Genomic DNA, 18360 nt, shown 5'->3' on the forward strand with positions numbered 1-18360 from the left:
TGCTCTGTGCTGGTGCGTGGTGAACATGTAGCATGGCATGGGTTCAGGACTCATGGGCTCTTTTCTCCCTAGGGTCGAGGAACATTTCCCTGCGATATTTCTGTTCTTGATATTCATCAGGATTTGGACTGGAATCCTAAAGTTTCTACACTGAATGTCTGGCCCCTTTATATCTGTGATGATGGTGCAGTCATATTTTATAGGTAACGTTCACAATGTTTTTATTATATATCTAGGGATATAACATTTTGTTATGCATAAATACCTTGTTTTCCATAAATATCTGTACTGTTGTTAACATGGAGAGCAAAGTGGCTCTGTAGGATAAATATTAGACTGAACTGTAAGGTCAGTGGTCTGGGCCCACCAACTGTTGGTGGAGAAAGATGAGGCTTTCTGTGCCTGTAAGATTTACAGCTTCGGGGACCCTATATGGGTCATTATGAGTTGAGACTGACTTGACAGCACTTAACAAAAGCATTGTTAACATGATACAGGACATTGACCAGTATAAATATAATGTGAGCACACAAGTACTTTGAATTTTTCTTATAGCCACATTTTTGAAAAGTAAAAAGCTGCATTTGAAAATAATATTTGTAACTTAACTTAGCTCTTCCTCTGTGAAATAGAGAAAATGTTTAATTTGTAGATTTTATGAGAATTGGAGTTAGCACATTTGAAATAAGCACAGCTTCTGTCATACAATAGATACTCAAAAAATAATAGCTGTTGCCATTAATGATAAATGGAAGTTATGCACTTACATTTTCAGAAATGAATGTTATGTTACTAATAAGCACATTAGAAGTTTTAAACATTCTGATGTATGAGATTATTTAACTTCAGTAATAATCATATTTCATTATCTTACTGAGGAACATTATGGCATTGAACCACAAATTAATAGAGGCAGATAGCTAATCTGGTCTAATATATGATCAATATTTTGATTGTAGAGATAAAACAGAAGAATTAATGGAATTGACAGATGAACAAAGAAACGAACTGATGAAAAAAGAAAGCAGTCGACTCCAGAAGACTGGACATCGTGTAACGTACTCGCCTCGTAAAGAAAAAGCACTAAAAATATATCTGGATGGAGCACCAAATAAAGATCTGACTCAAGACTGACTCTGCTAGTGTAGCATCTTCCCTGGGGGCTTTGGTTTTAATTAGATGGTTCACTACTACTGTGTAGTGCCATTATGGCTGGACTTGGTTAGGGGTAACCCAGCGACACCAGCACTGATTGGACTGCCCTTCACCAATCAGAAGGCCACTGTTTTGACTTGGAATCATGTTGTGCACTATAGTCAAATGTACTGTAAAGAGAAAAGGGATGTGCAAAAAAAAAAAAAAATTTTTTTTTTTCTTTTTTTTAAGCAAAACCTGCAACTAGCAAAGGGGAATGGGAATGAGTAAACTTCTTTTATTGTGGACAAATGTGCACCTAGCAGCTAGTCAAACTAGCCTCAAACAGGATGCTCATAGCTTAATAATAAAAGCTGTGCAAAGGCCATGAATGAATGGATTTTCTGTTTATTTCACTGATACACACATTACCTCATTGACAATTCGTAAGTAAATGCAACGTGTGTTGACTCTTGGAAAGCAGCAAAATTGGGAGCTGAAGAAAGGAATTCTCCAAACCAGCCGTAACCCAGTAAAGAATTGTGAAATTGTGTTTTCTATTTTGTTTCACTTTTTTGCAGAGTATTAAGAACATTATTCTCGAACATCAAAATATTTCCCTTAGACCCCTCCCAGCAGGTGGCAGCTCAGATTGCTGTAGTATTGTAATTATAATTGATTGTACTTACTTTATGGATGTAGAGAATTCGTCTCACTCGTTCATTCAGCATGTAAATAAAATTGATCCTATTGAGTTATCCTAATTGCAGTTCAGCTACTTTTCCCATGGTTATTTTCACATTCATTATGTACATTGGTGTACATTGAAAAGTATAGCAATCTATGTAAATGTAATCCTCGGTTAGGTTTCTCAGTGCTGGGTCCACTAGGATTGTATTTGCCCTTGTTAATGAGGTTTTTCTGTTCAGTGGCTTCTTTTTTTTTTTTTCCTTTCTCCTTTTGTACATTTAATTTTGAAGATCTGCTTCAAGTTTAAATCTAGTGCTCTTGTAAGTCCACTTGAATTTTCAGAGTTGATTTCTACTTACATGTAGTTTTAACTTTCGGGGAATGTCTTAACATCGACTGAGTACACTTGCTAGTAGGACCAGGCCACGGGACAGACTATTGCAGTCAACATGATTTCATTGCAAAGTCTATTCCAATCAGGAAGTTTCTGCTTTGCTAAATGAAACTACTCAATGAACACAATTCTATGGAAATTTTGGAAATGCCATCTAATTTATAAAAATCAATAAAAGGTTTTGGTAAAACTTTTTTCATGCCAGATGCTGTTTACAACAATGAACATGCCAATAAAAGATTTGTTCATTCTGTTGTGTTATTTTAGTCATTAAACACTTGTGGATGGAGAATCTGGGTTAAAAAAAGATTTGTTTTCTTTATATCTAACATTTGTAATGTGTATTGAAAAATTATCTCATTTCTATATAAGGTATATTTATAGTAAAGTTCTCATAAGAGAAATGAAAAGATGTTGATATTTAACTTTTGGGGATCCTATTAATATTTCAAAATTAGACTCATCCTATATTCCTTTTAAGAAAGTTATAATTAGAAAATAGTATTAGCGGATGTTGGCTCTGTGGTTTGCATATAATAATTGAGAATCCCATAATGTCTTAAAGCCTCCTGGAATCCGCCCAGGGGGTGGGGGAAATCTTTTCTAAGGTATTTTTCTGGCTAATTTTTATTCCATGTAAAATATGTAGCAGTCTGCTAATTGTGATTCAGGTACTCTTGTGAGTCTGCATTGGTAGCACTGGTGGTATTCGCAAAGGAAAACTTGAAGCAGTTGTGGTAAATTGTCTTTTGCATCACTTGGATTTTCTAATGTAATATGACCGCTGTGTGATTCTGCATACTCGGGATATAGACACAGATAAATAGGGTTTCTACTTCCAAGGCCTGACTTCCCATCTAGCAGAGGAGTCAGGCTTGTAATCAAAATGGACTTTGGGGTGTTTTGGTTTGGTTTGAGTTGGTTTGTTTGTTCCTCTACAAGTAAATGATAAAATTCCTCCCACACCTACTCCTCATTCTGTGCCTTCTGCCCTCTGGTTTATTTTTGTTTGTTCTGTTTTTAACTGTTGCTTCTAATTGCAGGCATATTGCAAATACCAAGTAGAGAAAATATGTTTCATAAAGAGGAGAACAAGTTAAAAGCCCCTTGCTTTTCAGTGCCTGAGCAAGTGAAAACACAAGGTTGCACTTTATATATTTCAGTAAAGGGAGTGGTGAATTTTTCCAAGTGAAATTGTGGCAGTGGGAGCAGTCACTTGCAGGGGGGGTTACATGTGTCAGATTCAAGGGAGCATCTGTAACTCCGGAGGGCAAGTACTGACTATGTGGGAGAGTCTCCTGAGTCTTGAAACTGAGGCAGGCCACATGCTCCCCACAGATCCCTCAAGGGCTTTGAAGAGCTTTTACTATGGGGCAAATGGATTTGTGCCAACCCTGGACACCCTGTGAGAGCCAAGTACCTGTATTTCTGAGGCAGATGCTTAAGGCGAGGGGTGCACTCTGGCCAAAATAGCAGCTTGCTAGTTGGAGGTCCTCTTCTCAAACTATGGAAGTATATATTAGGGCTGGTAGTCAACATGGGATTAAAATTGTGTATGAAGGAGCCCTATATTGGACTATTTGGTGGTCTCTTTTGTAATGTAATTGGAAAGTATATTAAGATTCTGAGAAAATGGGGCTGGATCTGTACCCCAACTAGAAAATAGTACAAGGAAATTATATTGGTTTTCAGCCACACTGTTAGAAATGATGTTGTGGTCCATCTTTAGACTAAGAGAGGAGGCGAGAGCTACTGACGTATGATGTGGTCTAAGCAAAATGAGCATACAGCCTCGTAGCACTGCAGTGTTGTTAATAAACCTGGAAGTGACTGTGAATGTATGGAATACAATAAAGTCTTTTATTCTGATTCATTGACTAGTATTTAAATGTCTTTCCTTTTCTACTGGACACTGGAGTTCTTCCTTTGTATTTTACCTCTTTGTTCAGTATCAAGGCCCTAACCAACTCTTTTTACACTTGTGACTTGCAAATTGTAGTCTAGAGTACCTGGAATAGAAGACTATTAGAAAGTTTCATTTTTTTTGCTAAATAAAACTATTCCATCCAAACAATAATGTGTAATTTTTGAAAATCTGATATTCTGATCACTATCAGGCTTGTACCAAAAGCTTTATACATGGTCATAACTTCTGAAATCAAATGCAAAATTGCATATGTGTAATTTTCTGGGAGTAAAATATTTTTATAAATCAGATTTTCAAGAGTGGGTCCAAATAAAACTTGTAGACACCCAGGTTTAGTGCACAAGAAGGCAGAAGGTGCTTTTTCAGGATAGCTCCTGTGGAGAGGAGGGGGAGCCCATCACTAGGTCAGATCAAAACTTTCAGAAGACTACATAACAAAATTAAAGGTGCATTTAAGCACTTGTGACCATTTAGAAAAAAATGTCACAATGACTAGAGGCCAGGGAGGTCTGGTTGGGGAGGCAGCCTTTGCAGCCTGGCGCATTAACCCACAGCGCCACACCAGGCCAACAGTGTGGTCGAATGCAATTTCCCTCTGGAACGGGCTTTCATCAAGTTCTCAGCCATCCGATAGCCCAAGTGTCATTGGATTATTAAACCAGACTGGTCTTAGAGCTTCAGCTGTCTGATTCTGAGCTCCCCCCAGTGCTGGTTAGATGTGCTTCCTTCCCCCTCTTCCCTCACCAGCTCTACTGCTCTTGTTAGTGCCTTTAGTCAGTGACCCTGTCCTGGGTTTCCAGGGAGTGACTGGTGGGTCTGAACCACCAACCTTGCAGTTAGCAGTCCAGTGCTTATCCTACTGGTGTAAGAAAACGAGGGGAAAACATTCACTTATACACGCAACCTCCCACTGGCAGTGGTAAAGTCACACTTCCTCTTTTGCCATCACCATTGCAGACTTGAAGGCAGGTTTATTTCCCCACAGGACCTGCCAGCAAAAGACAATTCCAAACAGCACTGGTGTTAACTGCCGTGGAGTTAGTTCTGACTCCAAGCAGCCCTGCATAGGGTTTCCAAGGAGTGACTAGTGGGTTTGAACCACCAACCTTGTTGTTAGTAGTATGTGCACCACAGCAGGACTCCCCAAACAGCATTGGGCTTTCCTTATATCCTTTGCTCAACCTCCTGCTGGCATTCCACCTAAACATGGTCCACTCTGTCCCATGCTGCAGTGGGTCGCAGCAAGTCTTCAATCACTCTTCTATCCGCCTGTCTGGGAATCTGGATACTGTCAAACTCCATCATCTTTGCCTCTCAGGATCTAACAGAGACTCAAAGGTGTGGTCCTTACCCCTCTACCCGGGCACTCCAATTCCTTCTCTCCTTGGTGCTGGTCCTGGGCTAGACTGGTGCCAAGTCAGCTTACCCAGAGCCACCCCCCAACAGCTCATACACACCTTATGAATGTTGCTCTAAAATCTTTCAGTCAAGGGAAGGAAGGGGAACGTCCATTTTCCAAGCACTGCAGCATCCCCAAAGGGGGATTTCCTAACACCCCACCCCCCAGTCTTTATGTGCTGCTGCTACCACGGAGGCAAAAGGTGCTGACCTCTACAACTGCTGGTCCAGCCTCACTCTCAGAAGATAAGCCCCAAATGTCTCTTCTTTAGTCGCATTTCTTACTGTATGGAAGGGGGTCCACAGACTATACAGCAAGATTTAACCCCTTCTTCATTCTACCCCATCACAGAAGCCCCTTGGCTTCTCTCCAGTTTACATCGTCTACCCTGCAACCCTTCCAACTGGATCAAAAGCCCAAAGAACCAGGAGCCTCCTTACGGGATTAGCCGAGTAGAAGAAACTGAGCAGTCGGCAAAGGAGAGTTGAGGAAATCTGCAGCCATCTTTTTGGCTCCAGCATATCTCTCCTGTGCAGTCTGAGGCTGTGTGGGTAGGCAGGCTAGCCATTCTTGTCTGTGCCGGTGGTTTGGAAGCTGACTTTGCATCCAAACACTGTATTTGCTAACCCTGCTTTTTCTAGCACTCTATTCAAGCTCACCAGCTGCTCCTAGGAAACCCGATACAGGGTCACTATGGGTTGGAACGACTCAGCAGCACTTCACAACAACATTGGAGGGTGCGAAGTGGGTGGGTTGGGATTAATACAATTGTACTTTGTTCTCCCTTTGGCTATTCATCTTACACTTAAGAGTGCTTCAAATACAGAAAGGTTGTTGTTAAGTACCATGGAGTCCGATCCGACTCATAGTGACCCTGCACAGGGTTTCCAAAGCTATAAATCTTTACAGGAGCAGAGTGCCTCATCTTTCTCTCGTGGAACAGCTGGTAGTTTCAAACTGCCGACCTTGAGGTTAGCAGCCCGATTCGTAACCACTATGCTACCAGAGCAGCTTTATAGTAATGTTGGTTTCCTCTATAGAAGGAGTGAAGATAATGGTTGGTACCAGGATTGTTTTCCTCCTGAAGTCATCAAAGTCCTGGATTCTTATCTATCCGTGGTAGTCAGAACAATCTCCCCTGCCCCAACCCTAAAGATGCCCATGTCCTAATTCCCTGATTCTGTGAATATTTACATCACATGGCAAAAGGGACTGTGCAGGTATACTAAGAACCTTCACCTGGGAAGATTATTCTGGATTACCTGTGGACTCAATGTAATCACACGAGTCCTTAAACTCTGAGAGAAGTTTTCAATCTGCTGCTGGCTTTGCAGGGGTTCACCAGTCAAGGAATCTGGGTAACCTTTAGAAACTAAAAGAAGGAAATGGATTCTTCCCTAGAGCCTCTACACAGGACTACAGCCTTGCTTACTCCTTGATTTTAGCTGAGAGATCCATGTTGGACTTCCAGCCTACAGAACTGCAAGAAAATAAATTTGTGTTGTTTAAGTCACCAAGTCTTTGGTAACTTGTTACAGCAGCTATTGGAAACTTGCCTTCCCAAAAACTCCCTAACAGGTCTTCCCCTTACATCACAGCCAGAACTGGGTCATGTGGTCATCCCTAGCTGCAAAGGAGGCTGGGGAAACAAGTGTCTGGTGGGAGAAGGAGAAGAAAAAGAGGATTGATTATAGCCACACTTTGACAAGTAACTCTGGTTCTGGAATAAGAGAAAAGAGCAAGAATTGAGTGTCAAATTCCACCCTGAACCCTAACTCTCAACACATTCCATTTAGAATTGTGAGCAGAGGAGTTAGACCCATCAACTACTCTATTTCTGGATTTCAGTAAAGTGTTCTATAAAGCCTTTCATATTCTTATATGTCTGTGGCTATGGTAACAAAAAGGAAGGACCTAGTGTTTATCATCAGCCACTGTCTCCCTGTCACCTAGCATAGAACCTGGATAAAGTAATTCTCAGCTTCTTTTCCCAACACTTCCCCAAATTTAACTTGTCCTTCCCAAACCAAAACCCACTGTTGCTGAACTGATTCTGACTCACAGCTACCCTATAGGAGAGAGCAGGGTTGCCCCCAGGGGTTTCTAAACTGCCAATCTGTGGAAGCTTTCTCCCGTGTCCTCCAGCTGCTATTCATTACCTGCAGATTTCCCCACATGGCATATGTGTTGCCTCTCTCCCTCGTCCATGACCAAAATACCCTTCCCTATTCTTCCTGACCTGCTAATAAACTCCTATCCTCCTTCAAGAGCCAGTTCACACATCAGTCCCCCGAGAGATCCTTTGAGGCATCCACACATACGGGGTTGCAGTGCTTTTGATTCGGCATTGCTTGCTTTAGCTGTATCGCCGTCATTTGACCCTGAGTGCCTTTGGGGCAGGGGCCCCGTCTGGGAAAACACTGCACCAACAACATCTGGTTCTGAGCAGGCTCACAGTAAACATCTGTTGAGTGCACAGATGAAGTAAGTAGGTAGAGTGGTCCAGGTAATTTTTGACATTGGATAGAGAACAGTTCTATATTTGATCTTAAGTTAAGCAGAAAACCCAGGTAATTGGCTTAATATCATGTTTAGTGCTTGGGGTCTTAAAATCTGCCAAAGCAGCCATCCAAGTGCAAATTATGTAGCAAACTGCCTGCAGGAACAACTGCCTTCTTGGCCTTGAGATCAGAACCAGGTGATGCCCGGCTCCCATTATTCAAGGTTTTGATTCAAAGTTCTTTACAAGAATCCTGATCAAAAGGGAGAACATTCAGGGCACAATTCCAAATTCTCACAGAATTTCAGATTTTCTGGCAGAATGGAGACTGGATGAACCCCTGAAATGACTGCCCTGAGGTAATCTTAAAACCTTAAACCAAAAATATCCCTTAAAGTTTTCTTAAAAACCAAACAGGAGTTTTATGCCTGCCTTAATTAAGCATTCTGTTCTTTTAATATCTGTTGTTGTTGTGTGCCTTCAAGTGGATTTCAATTCATAGCTACCAGAATGGCTGGTGCGTCTGTACTGCTGACCTGGGATTTACCAGTCCACTGATTAGCCTACAGCACCCCACCAGGGCTCTAGATGGGATCAAATTGACAAAGCAACTTGAAAAATTCATTAGAAAACTTAGGGGACAATGAATTTATGTTAACAGGAAGGAACAATTCGCAAAACGCAGAAGAGAAACGGTCACACAATTTGAAGAATGTAATCACTGTCACTGACATGTACTGGAAGAAATTGTTGAATTGATGTATGTTCTGCTGTGTATATTCCCAGCAGCAAAAACGATTTCTTTAAAGTAGAATGCCCTAGGTGCTCTGTGCTCGAGGCTGCTTGTATTGACTTTGACCTTCCATTTCTTCATCTGTTAAATAGAGAAAATGCTCATGGATTCCATGAAGATTAAATGGGCTAACAAGAGTGCCTAATCTTGTGTCTGCCACTCCGTTGACCTTTAATATATTTATGATTATAGTTCTTGAAGGTCTCATTGGTAATGACCCAGAACTGCATTTGATTAAATAGAAGACTCCTAAGAGTTACATGTAATCCATTTACTCTTTCAGAAAACCAAAGAAGCATTTGCACATTTAAGGCTAATTCCCATCAAAAGTGGTTCATATTTTTATAATATTTTGATGCAAAAAGAAGTGTGCAAAAAGGTTTTTGTTGTCTGGAAATTTTACTTATTTGGAACAATTTTTGTTTTTATCTTTGACCATGCTGGTCATTCTGGGTTTTTTTCTAGCCAAAAAGGTTTTTGTTGTTGTTGGTAGGTGCCATCCAGTCGATACCGACTCATAGCGACCCTATGCAAAACAGAACGAAACACTGCCTGATCCTGGGTCAACCTCTCAATTGTTGTCACACTTGAGTCCATCGATGCTACCCTTGGTCAATCTTTTAGGTTTATTCAAAGTCAAAGGGAAGAAAGAACTCCAAGAACTACAGTAGAGTAGTTGAAGTGATTTATGCTTGGCTTCCAAATGCAACATATGTGTTTACACATAACCTAAAACTCAAAGAAAGCATGCTTATACAATCATGCGCGACTTCAGAATTTAATAACTCTGGCTGGACACATGATGGAAACAGTCCACGGCAGCTGGAAACGCAAACCTACTGATTTTGGTTTTCTCCATGTGGTTGCTCTTGGTCTTCAGTTGCTATGAACTAATTTGGCAAATTTCATTTATAATCCTAGCCTGATAATTGTCCAGGTCCTACTCCTGACAAGTCAATGTATGCATTATGCTCCTGTCAGGGACCTTCAAAGTCACTAATGTAAATGCCACAAGGGACAATATCAGTCCCATTTGTCTTCTCTTGAATGATGGCCATCCTCACACAGGGTAGAACACTGATATTTCTAACAGCACAAGTTGAATCTTACCAGGATGTATAAATTAGTTTGACCTTCATCTCAGAAGTGCCTTAAAAAAAAATCCTCCTCCTCCTTCCTTTTGGGGTAACTTCTGGTGGCATCAGGTTGGTGTAGAGAAGGGGACAGAGCACTGGACTTGGAGTCTTATCTGAGTAAAATCCTGTCATAGTCTTCACTAGTTGATATAGGCAAGAAACGAAGTATGTGAGCCTCACAGACCAAAGGAGAGAATAATGCCTCCCTCCCCAAACTGCCATGAAAGTGTCACATGATCATAGATGTGGAAGTGCTGGGTGCCACGAGGTAGGAGCCAAGTGAAAATTATGAATGAATGAATGAATGGAACCCAGAGTGAGCAGAACACTCCATCTGCAGTGGCTGAGGGCACCGCGAAGTTACATGAAAATGTCACTTGCTGCATCTTCACCAGGTTTAGTTGCAAAGCAAGGCATTCTTGTCCACATGTACCCTCAAAACCCATTGTGGGGAAACGCCACATTCTTCCTCATCCCCTTCCTTCAAACAAGTTTCATAGTGGTAGAGAAGAAAATATGCCATCTGCCAATCATAACAGGCAAAGTGGACAATCATTCAGACCAAGTCTAGAAGCCCAGTTTTGCCCTCGCCCCAGAACCCTCATCCTCCCACGCTCGTCCTTCCCAAGCATCAAAACGGTGATGGTGGTGTATGGTCTTGTGGTTCGGGTCAAATGCACAGCACCTCATCTCGTCAAGGCAGACGTTTCAAGCCAGAGGGAATATATACTGGGAAGAGGAAATGGAAAGAAGGCTGATGAGTCCACACCTAGAGGACACACACCTGGGAAATAAATTAGCTATTTCTATTGCACATCTACCCGCAGAACAGGTCTGGATCTAAATCTCTTCTCCATCCAGCAGCTCAGAGGCTACCTCATGCCCTCTGGGTGCCATTTCCTCAGACAGGTTCCTCTCCAGGCTCTCCAGCTCCTTGCGCACTTCCGCAATGAATCCTCCATCTTCGTACTCATCCGAGGCCCCCCTGGGTAGCAGACTCTCTCTGACTTCATCGCTGCTCCCACCAAAGGCTGGCTTACACACGTACACAAGGCTGTGGCTGGGGAGAGATAGAGCTGTGGTTCATCTGAGGGCTATGTCTTCCCATGGGGACAAGGCTGGGCATGAGGCCCAGACCTGAAACAAAGACACTGCTCACTGCCTGTGGGTGTCATGGTGTTGCTTTCACATGGCCTCCTCGGGCTCCTATGCTACAGTCATAACCTCAGGTCAGTACCTTAACACTGCTGAAGAAAGGTCACTTTGGGAGAATGTACTTGTGGGGGGGGTGGGCAGCTTCCTCTATCACCACTCCCAACCCCCACCCTCACCTGTAGCTACAGGCCTGGCTTCATGCAACAAACTCTCACAGGCTTAGCAATCCAGGGCCAGGCCCCACACACCCTGGGCTCTGAGACTTTACAACAACCCCACGACCCTCTTCAGCCCCCTGCCCATCTGTGTCCCTGGACAGGAGGCGGCCCCTAATAGCAGGGCATAGTCAGCCACTTAGCTGCCTGAGTGGAGCCCCAGACTTCTGCAGGGGGCTGGGGGGGCGGGGGAGGGGGGGAAGGTGGAATTCTGCCCATGTTCTCAGCCCTCTGGGTTCCACTTCAGGGAAGAATGAGTAGAGTCTGCTGAGAACCGAGTAAGATGTGCCCTGGAAACTTGACATTTCTCAGCCCTTCTGCAGCTTAGAGACTGTAGCTGATGTCCTCCATCTTTGTGGCCCCTCTCCTGGCTTTCCTCATACCTCTGGGACTTTGCCTTCTAGGTCTCCTTTGCCAGTTCCTTCCTCTGCTTGACCTTCAAAGGTGATAGACCTGAGCTTTGTCCTTAACCGTCGACTCTTTCCCCTTTAGACTTTCTCCTTGGACCATCCCCTTCTAGATGATTCCCAAATCTGTATTTCCTGCCCAGACCCTCTTCCCATCTCTAGATCTACCTATCTGACTGCTGATTAGACAATCCATCGGTGACTCAGGGACACTGAATTCACATCCTCCTCTGTAAAACCCTGCTTCAGCTCCTAGATGGTACCCTGCTAGGGAGGGCAGGTGGGGCCTCACCTGTGGGGCTGACAGAGGAGCCCACTGGCACATGGGCAACGGTCCAATGCCCCATCAGGCTCCAGCTCCCAGGTGATGAGGTCCAGAAGCCGGCTGGCAGGGTCGTGGCAGAGCTCGTCCTCCATGGGCAGGGGCGTGCACACAGGAAACAGCAGGCCTGGAACCAGCAAGAGTTAGCCCGCATGCCAAGCTCCAGGCAGGCAGGCTTCACAGGCAGGGCAGAGAAACAGGGTGTAGCCCCCACCTCCATTCCTTCCTCAGCCCCAAACTCAAGGTGAGATGTGAGGAAACAGGAGTGTTAACATAAGCTCAGGAGGTGCAATCCAGGAGGACTGCCTGGAAGAGGTGGGGCTTGAGGCCAAAGGCACCTGGAGAAAGTGGAGCATGGAGCACAGGTATTCAAGGCCTGAGGACAACACCCACAAAGGCATGGGGCTCTGGAGCAAGGGAAGGCATTGGAGCACACATAAGTGTTGGGAGCACGAAGGAGGACACATGAGTTAGGGCTCATGAGGGGCCAGTAAGACAGACAGACCGATGGAAGTGGGAAACCCCAACATCCCCCTGAAGGTAAACTGGAATCAGCAGGAGATGGTGAGTGGAGGCGGGGCTGAGGCAACACTAGGGAGCACTAGCCTGGAGGAGGGGGCTGGTGAGAATACAAGGTGGGAGTGCATGCACCACAGGAGTCCAGTGGGTGGGCTGCTCTAATCCCAAGACCACCCAGCACCCAGCTAGGACTGTTCCTCCTTTCCTGGGCTCATGCATCCTACAAGAGTTTATAATTTTTCTCAGCATCCACGTCGCCTCACTCACTGCTGTGGAGTTGAGTTAGACTCAAAGCCACCCCACATAGGGTTTCTGAAGCTGTACATTTTTACAGGAGCAGAAACTAGTTGGTGGGCTTGAACTACTGACCGTGTGGTTAGTAGCCCAGTGCTTATCCTCCAGCACCACACAGACTCCTTCAGTATGAATCAGAATCAACTCAGCAGCAGCTTGGATGCTGCCCCACCTCTGCCCCAGGAAGGGGCCTGCGGCCAGGTGACGTTCAGGGGACAAGGATACATTCTCTGGGAGCTTCTGGTTGGTGGGGCTCACCTACCTTTCTGGAAGGCACAGCAGAGCCCTGGCTGGCAGTCCTTCTGGTTGTCACAGATGGTTCCATTGCCACCTCTGGTGACTGTTTCGGAGCACTGACCCCAGACGCAGAGCTGGTCTCCACAGCACTCACTGTCCCGGGTGCAGGGCTGCAGGAGGGTGGGTAAAGCAGGGGCAGGGAGCTTGGCTGAGAACCCCAACCCCTCCTTCCCACAGGGGGTGCAGCCAACGTGCTCCCAATGTGGGGAGGAGGCAGTGGAGACCCTGGAGAATGTACCCAGCTGCCGTGGAGCTTGGCCACAGGACTCAAGCCTGCCTTTAGAAAAGTTACCAGGAATGGGTAGACTTTGGAGAGGAACCACTTTTCCCGCCCTGGCTGCCCAGGTGTCTCTGGCTGTGTCTCCTAGGAGAAGGGACAGTGGGGGCCTCCTACTCCCCTCCTCTCCCTCTCTGCACATTTTGGGCAGTAGATGTGGATTGTAGGGTGGGGTTGGGTGGGGTGGGGAGGCTGGTCCCATGGGGACTCTCCTGACAAAGTCCCTCCCCCACACTGACAAGTGATTTGCAGTGTGGAGCTGGTGGCTACAAACCCCTTAGGCTGGGTCTTCCCCCTAGGCCCGTCTCTGGGTGCTGGGCACACTCACTGTCTGCTGGTCCCGGCACGGCTGGCAGGTGTACTCAAAGCTGGCAAACTGGCAGTATCTGCGCGTCCCACAGTCCTCGTCAATGATGCACTCCTGTGGAAGGGAGGGGCAGCCCCTCAGCTTTGTGGGCTGCATATGGAAGCCTCACCTGCTCCCCACATCTTGACCATCATGGAGTAGGTCTCCAGAGTTCTGCCGCTGCCAGCCTTAAGTGCACATGTCACTCCCACCCAGAGCAAGGCCTGCCTTCCTCACCCTCAAACTCACCCCCAATTCAGTGTCGTGTCTGTGTGCAGCCTCCACCCCTCAGACACACACACCCAGGGCAGAGAGTCAAGAGCTAGTCTACGTGGAACAGAGAGATTTAGTAAAAAATGCTAATGAGTTACAGGCCGGCGCGACAGCACAGGAAGAGCTGGAGTCCCTGCCTAGGAGCGGTGCAGCCAGGCCTCCTTGCGCCCTGGTCACAAAGCAAAAGCAGCTGCCAGCTTCCAAATAAAGGGCTGGAATTCTAGTACCTCCTTCATAGGGTTGCTGGCTCTGCCCCACAGGCTGGAGAAATGGCCAGGAAGCAGAGTCCCGCTATCAGGCCTAAGGTCCGGCAGCTCTAAGGTGGGGGACCAGGGCAGGAGAAGAGGAGGAAGATACCAAGAACAGCCCTCCTGGAACCCTACATGGCGCGGAGCTCACCATCTCAGTGACTCCCCCTCACAGGCAGCAAAACCCCCAAAAACCAAACCCTCTGTTGTTGAGTTCATCCCAACCGTGTAGACCCCATGCGTTATACAGGATAACTGTAATCTTTATGGAAGCAAATCGCCAAGGTTTTCTTCCGCTAAACCATTAATGCCACTCAGAGGCCTAGAGATCGGAATTGCTATTGTGTTAAGTGCCACTGAGTCCGTTCTGATTCAGAACAACCTTGTATAGGGTTTCCAAGGGGCAGCTGTAGGTTTGAATCCTTTCCTTTTGTATCCTGTGTTTATCACACCAGGACTCCGGAGCCAGGGATCACCTCCCATGGTGCCACCTGGAAGCAGGCTCAGGGAGGCTGCAACTGCCCCAGGTAGTGGGCTTGTTTAGGGGCCAGTGGACCCTTCTTAGGGTAGAGTAGACTCCAGGCTCTGGATGTAGCAGTGAGGAAGTCCCAGACATCTCCAGTCAGGGGCCTGGGGAAGCAAGGTGGCACAGTCCATCCTGAAAGGGCATGTGGAGCTGGATACACAAAGTGGGACTTCAAACTGATCCAGTAATAGCTGATGCTGCAAAACCAGAACAGACTTAAATTTTTCAAATTTGGGTGATCCAGAATGACAGACCTATAGTGGGAGATTCTGAAGAGGTGTATGTAGTGTGTTGTTTCAGGAGCCTGATGCAGGAGACTGGATTCCTGCCAGAGCTTCAACTGAGGTGTGGTCAGCCAGTCTAGAGACATGACAAGGCAGTCCTCGAAAAACCACAATGCAACGCTTTTTGGTTTTCTCTAAGTAAGGTGAGAATTTGGCATGGAACTCTGCCAAATACTATTGAAAAACCTAAATCCATTAAAGCTACTGGTTTCTGCTGCTTACATGTTATTTACTACCTACAAGAACTCTGAGAGGTCTGTTCAACATGACTTCCCCTCAAGAAAACTTGGGGCTCTCCCTGCTTCAATTTTGTGTGGTCCAGGCTCAGGCAGGGCCCTACGGAGGGCTGCATTTGGTATAACAGAACCCACTAGCTTGCCTGTTGTCCATGTGCAGTTGCCAATTCCCAGAGGCCCTCAAGAATGCCTTTTGAGGACTGTTGGTTATACCAGAAACCTTGAGACTCTAAGGGTTCAGAATCCCGGTTTTGATACCCAATAGCTGTATGACCTTAAAAATGAGGATAAACCAGGACCTACTTCATGGCACCATTATTTTGAATTAATGTTTTATAAATGGTTCCTATGTTCCAACCCATCCAATGGTTGATTTCCCAGAGCATCCCTGCCTGGGGCCTAGAGCTTATCAAAGAACCTGGGAGCCTATGTTTCCAACAACAGCTCCAGATGTCTGTCCTTGTCATGGTGGGATGTAACATCTGGTCCTGACTTAACCAGCACGCACATAGACGGGCAGTAGTTTGTACAGCTTAACAAGAGCAGTCACGTTCCTGGGATGCGTTAGCCTCTCTGTATAAACCCAGGCAGTCCTTACAGTAAAGGTTACTAGTACTGAGCTTCTCCTGGGGGCCCCTTAGCAGTAAGAGGGCAGGGCCCCACCTTTTCCTGCTTTAGAGACCTGAGGAGGAAGTCAGGCCTCTAACTGTGAGCAGAACTGAGGGGGTTGGGGGGAGCATGGCAGAACTGAGAGATCCAGGCGCAGGCTCTCCTGGGAGTCTATATTTCTGACATTCTCTGCTTACTTCCCTGGAGTCCTCCCTCAGTTTTTATTCTTTTCAGTTCCAGTTTATCTTCTCTGTGCTCAGGGTCTAATGTTCACATTTGGGCACATGTTTTAAGGGCCTCTGCACTTACTGTAGGATAAGTTCTGGACTGCTAACCACAAGGTCAGTAGTTCAAACCCACTAGCCACTCCTTGGGGAAAAGATGAGGCTTTTTGCTCCCATAAAGATGTATAACTTCAGAAACCCTATGCAGGGTTGCTATGAGTAGGAAGTGATTTGAGATGGCCACAGGGCTGCACTGACAGACCCCGGGATGGTTCTAGAGAGGGGAGATATGAAGTAGAGGGTTATGAGGAGACAGTGAGGCTTGGCTGCTTCCCAGGCTGAAGAGCAGAGTGGCTCTGGACTTTGGTTTATGAAGAATTTATGATGTCTCCCAGGTTCTCCTGCCTCTTAGACCTTAAGAACTAGAAGAGGGATTCTCTGTACAGGGAGGCTGTTAGGGGTGAACCCAAGGGCAGAAGACAGGTCCTCACACTGCACTGGACAGCACATGGGGTGAGATGTCATATGGGCCACACACCCTTCAGATGTGGCAGCAGCCACTACCCCACCCTGACGCCCTGGCACAAACCCTCTTTAATCTCCTCAGCTCAAGTATTATCTCCACTTCACAGACATGGACCCCGAAACTGAAGCCAAAGGGCCCACCACAGGTATCAAATGGTCAGCTGTGAAGCTGAAACTCGAAGGCACAGTTGGTTTGTTTCTCAAGATGGGTTCAGTCCACTTTGCCCCAGAAAGGACATCATACTTCTTCTATTCCTCAAGAGAGTGCCAACCAGTCTCCTCTCTCACAGTCAAAACTTAGCAGAGCCAGCCTGGAGGACACCCTCTGGTCCCACACATCCTCAGAGACAAGACAGAGACTGATAGGCAAGGCCACCGCCAAGATGTCTGGACCTAAATGTCACTAGGGTCCAAAGACAGAAGCCTGGGCTCAGGCCCCACCACTCCCTCCTGCGCCAATGGAGGAGTCTGACAAGCAGCCTAGCCGTTGGCAGTGGAAAAGCAGGCCACTCAGATGTCCGAGGAGGAGGCTATATTTAGAAAGCTGGCTGGAGGGTCGACAGGACTCTCCCAGAGCCTGTGCTCAGATGCCTGTGGGAGGTGGGGCTGACTAGGAACATGGGATAGATTTGGCAAGCAGGCAGGGCCTGGAAACTTCCCTACTGTTCAGACACTATTATGAAATCATGGAAAATGGCAAAGGATCTATCCCCCGACTTTCTTTTTCCAGTTCAGAGTTTATCAGAGAAGAAATGCCCTGAAGAGGCAGAAGACAGAAGCAGGCAGGAAAAAAGCCAACAAGCAGTCCTTGCGAGCCTTCCCTAGGCCTCTGGGGGCGGAGGCAGTCGGCGCCTGGCCACTGGAACGCTTCTGCTTGCAGCACCTCCACTTTCCACACTGCTCTGGCATCCAAGACATTCTCGTGAGGCCCAAGGTAGCAGACCATCGGACTGGCCACCTCCCCTGGTCAGAGCCCCTCCACCACCCGAAAACGTGTGTACCCTCAGAGCTTTGCACGTTACAGCTGGACCAGACAGAGTACAAGTGAACACTACACCCGCTGCAGACGTGACCCCACAGTCACCCAGTAAGGACTTTATATTCCCCAGTATGTGCTGGGCACACAGCTGTGATCCATAAAAGAAGAAAATAATGAGGAGAAAGCTGAGGCTCAGAGCCCAAAGTAACACTGATGAGGAAAAAACAGTTAAGATTTAAATCCTCATCTATCAGACCCTCCCCGCAAGCACTCCCTCTCTTCTCTGCACCCCACTGCTTCCAAATTGCCCCGCAAAAGCTCAACTCTATTCTGGTTGAGGAGTTCATATGAATTTAGCTTCTGTTCCTGAGCCATCCACATCCAACTGCTGGGTGGTTGGTGACTGAGGAGGCCTGTGGTGGAGGCAGGGAGGCATGGGACACACTTTGATGGGTGCTGAGCCAAAGGGACCAAACAGGATTCCCTGGCTGAGCCCGGTGTCAGCTCTGGCTGCCCCACCTTCACGCTCTGGTTACTTGAAAGGCAGATAAGGCAGTCAGTCTGCCACAGGGCTGTTATGTGGTCCGAGCAGAGGTGGTCCATAGAATGAAACGGTGGGCAGAGTCCAGAAGGCCTGCACCTGGGGGTTTC

At 46.4% G+C, this 18360-nt stretch overlaps 2 protein-coding genes across 2 annotated transcripts in view; one reads left to right on the top strand and one right to left on the bottom strand.

The window, feature by feature from the left end:
- Positions 1-3385, top strand: part of USP47 (ubiquitin specific peptidase 47) — a 190352-nt gene extending 186967 nt beyond the window's left edge. Inside the window, exons 26-27 of the mRNA XM_006865822.1 lie at positions 73-203; positions 960-3385. Of these exons, the coding sequence (XP_006865884.1) occupies positions 73-203; positions 960-1134 (306 nt within the window). The 3' untranslated portion in view covers positions 1135-3385. The remainder of the gene's footprint in view (positions 1-72; positions 204-959) is intronic.
- Positions 3386-10813: 7428 nt separating this feature from the next.
- The window catches only part of DKK3 (dickkopf WNT signaling pathway inhibitor 3), a 50494-nt gene continuing 42947 nt past the window's right edge, over positions 10814-18360 (bottom strand). The window contains exons 4-7 of the mRNA XM_006865765.1: positions 13788-13880; positions 13148-13292; positions 12043-12199; positions 10814-11033 (exon numbers count right to left, since the gene is read on the bottom strand). Of these exons, the coding sequence (XP_006865827.1) occupies positions 10814-11033; positions 12043-12199; positions 13148-13292; positions 13788-13880 (615 nt within the window). The remainder of the gene's footprint in view (positions 11034-12042; positions 12200-13147; positions 13293-13787; positions 13881-18360) is intronic.

Source organism: Chrysochloris asiatica, unplaced genomic scaffold (assembly GCF_000296735.1).
Source record: "Chrysochloris asiatica unplaced genomic scaffold, ChrAsi1.0 scaffold00083, whole genome shotgun sequence".
NCBI lineage: Eukaryota > Metazoa > Chordata > Mammalia > Afrosoricida > Chrysochloridae > Chrysochloris > Chrysochloris asiatica.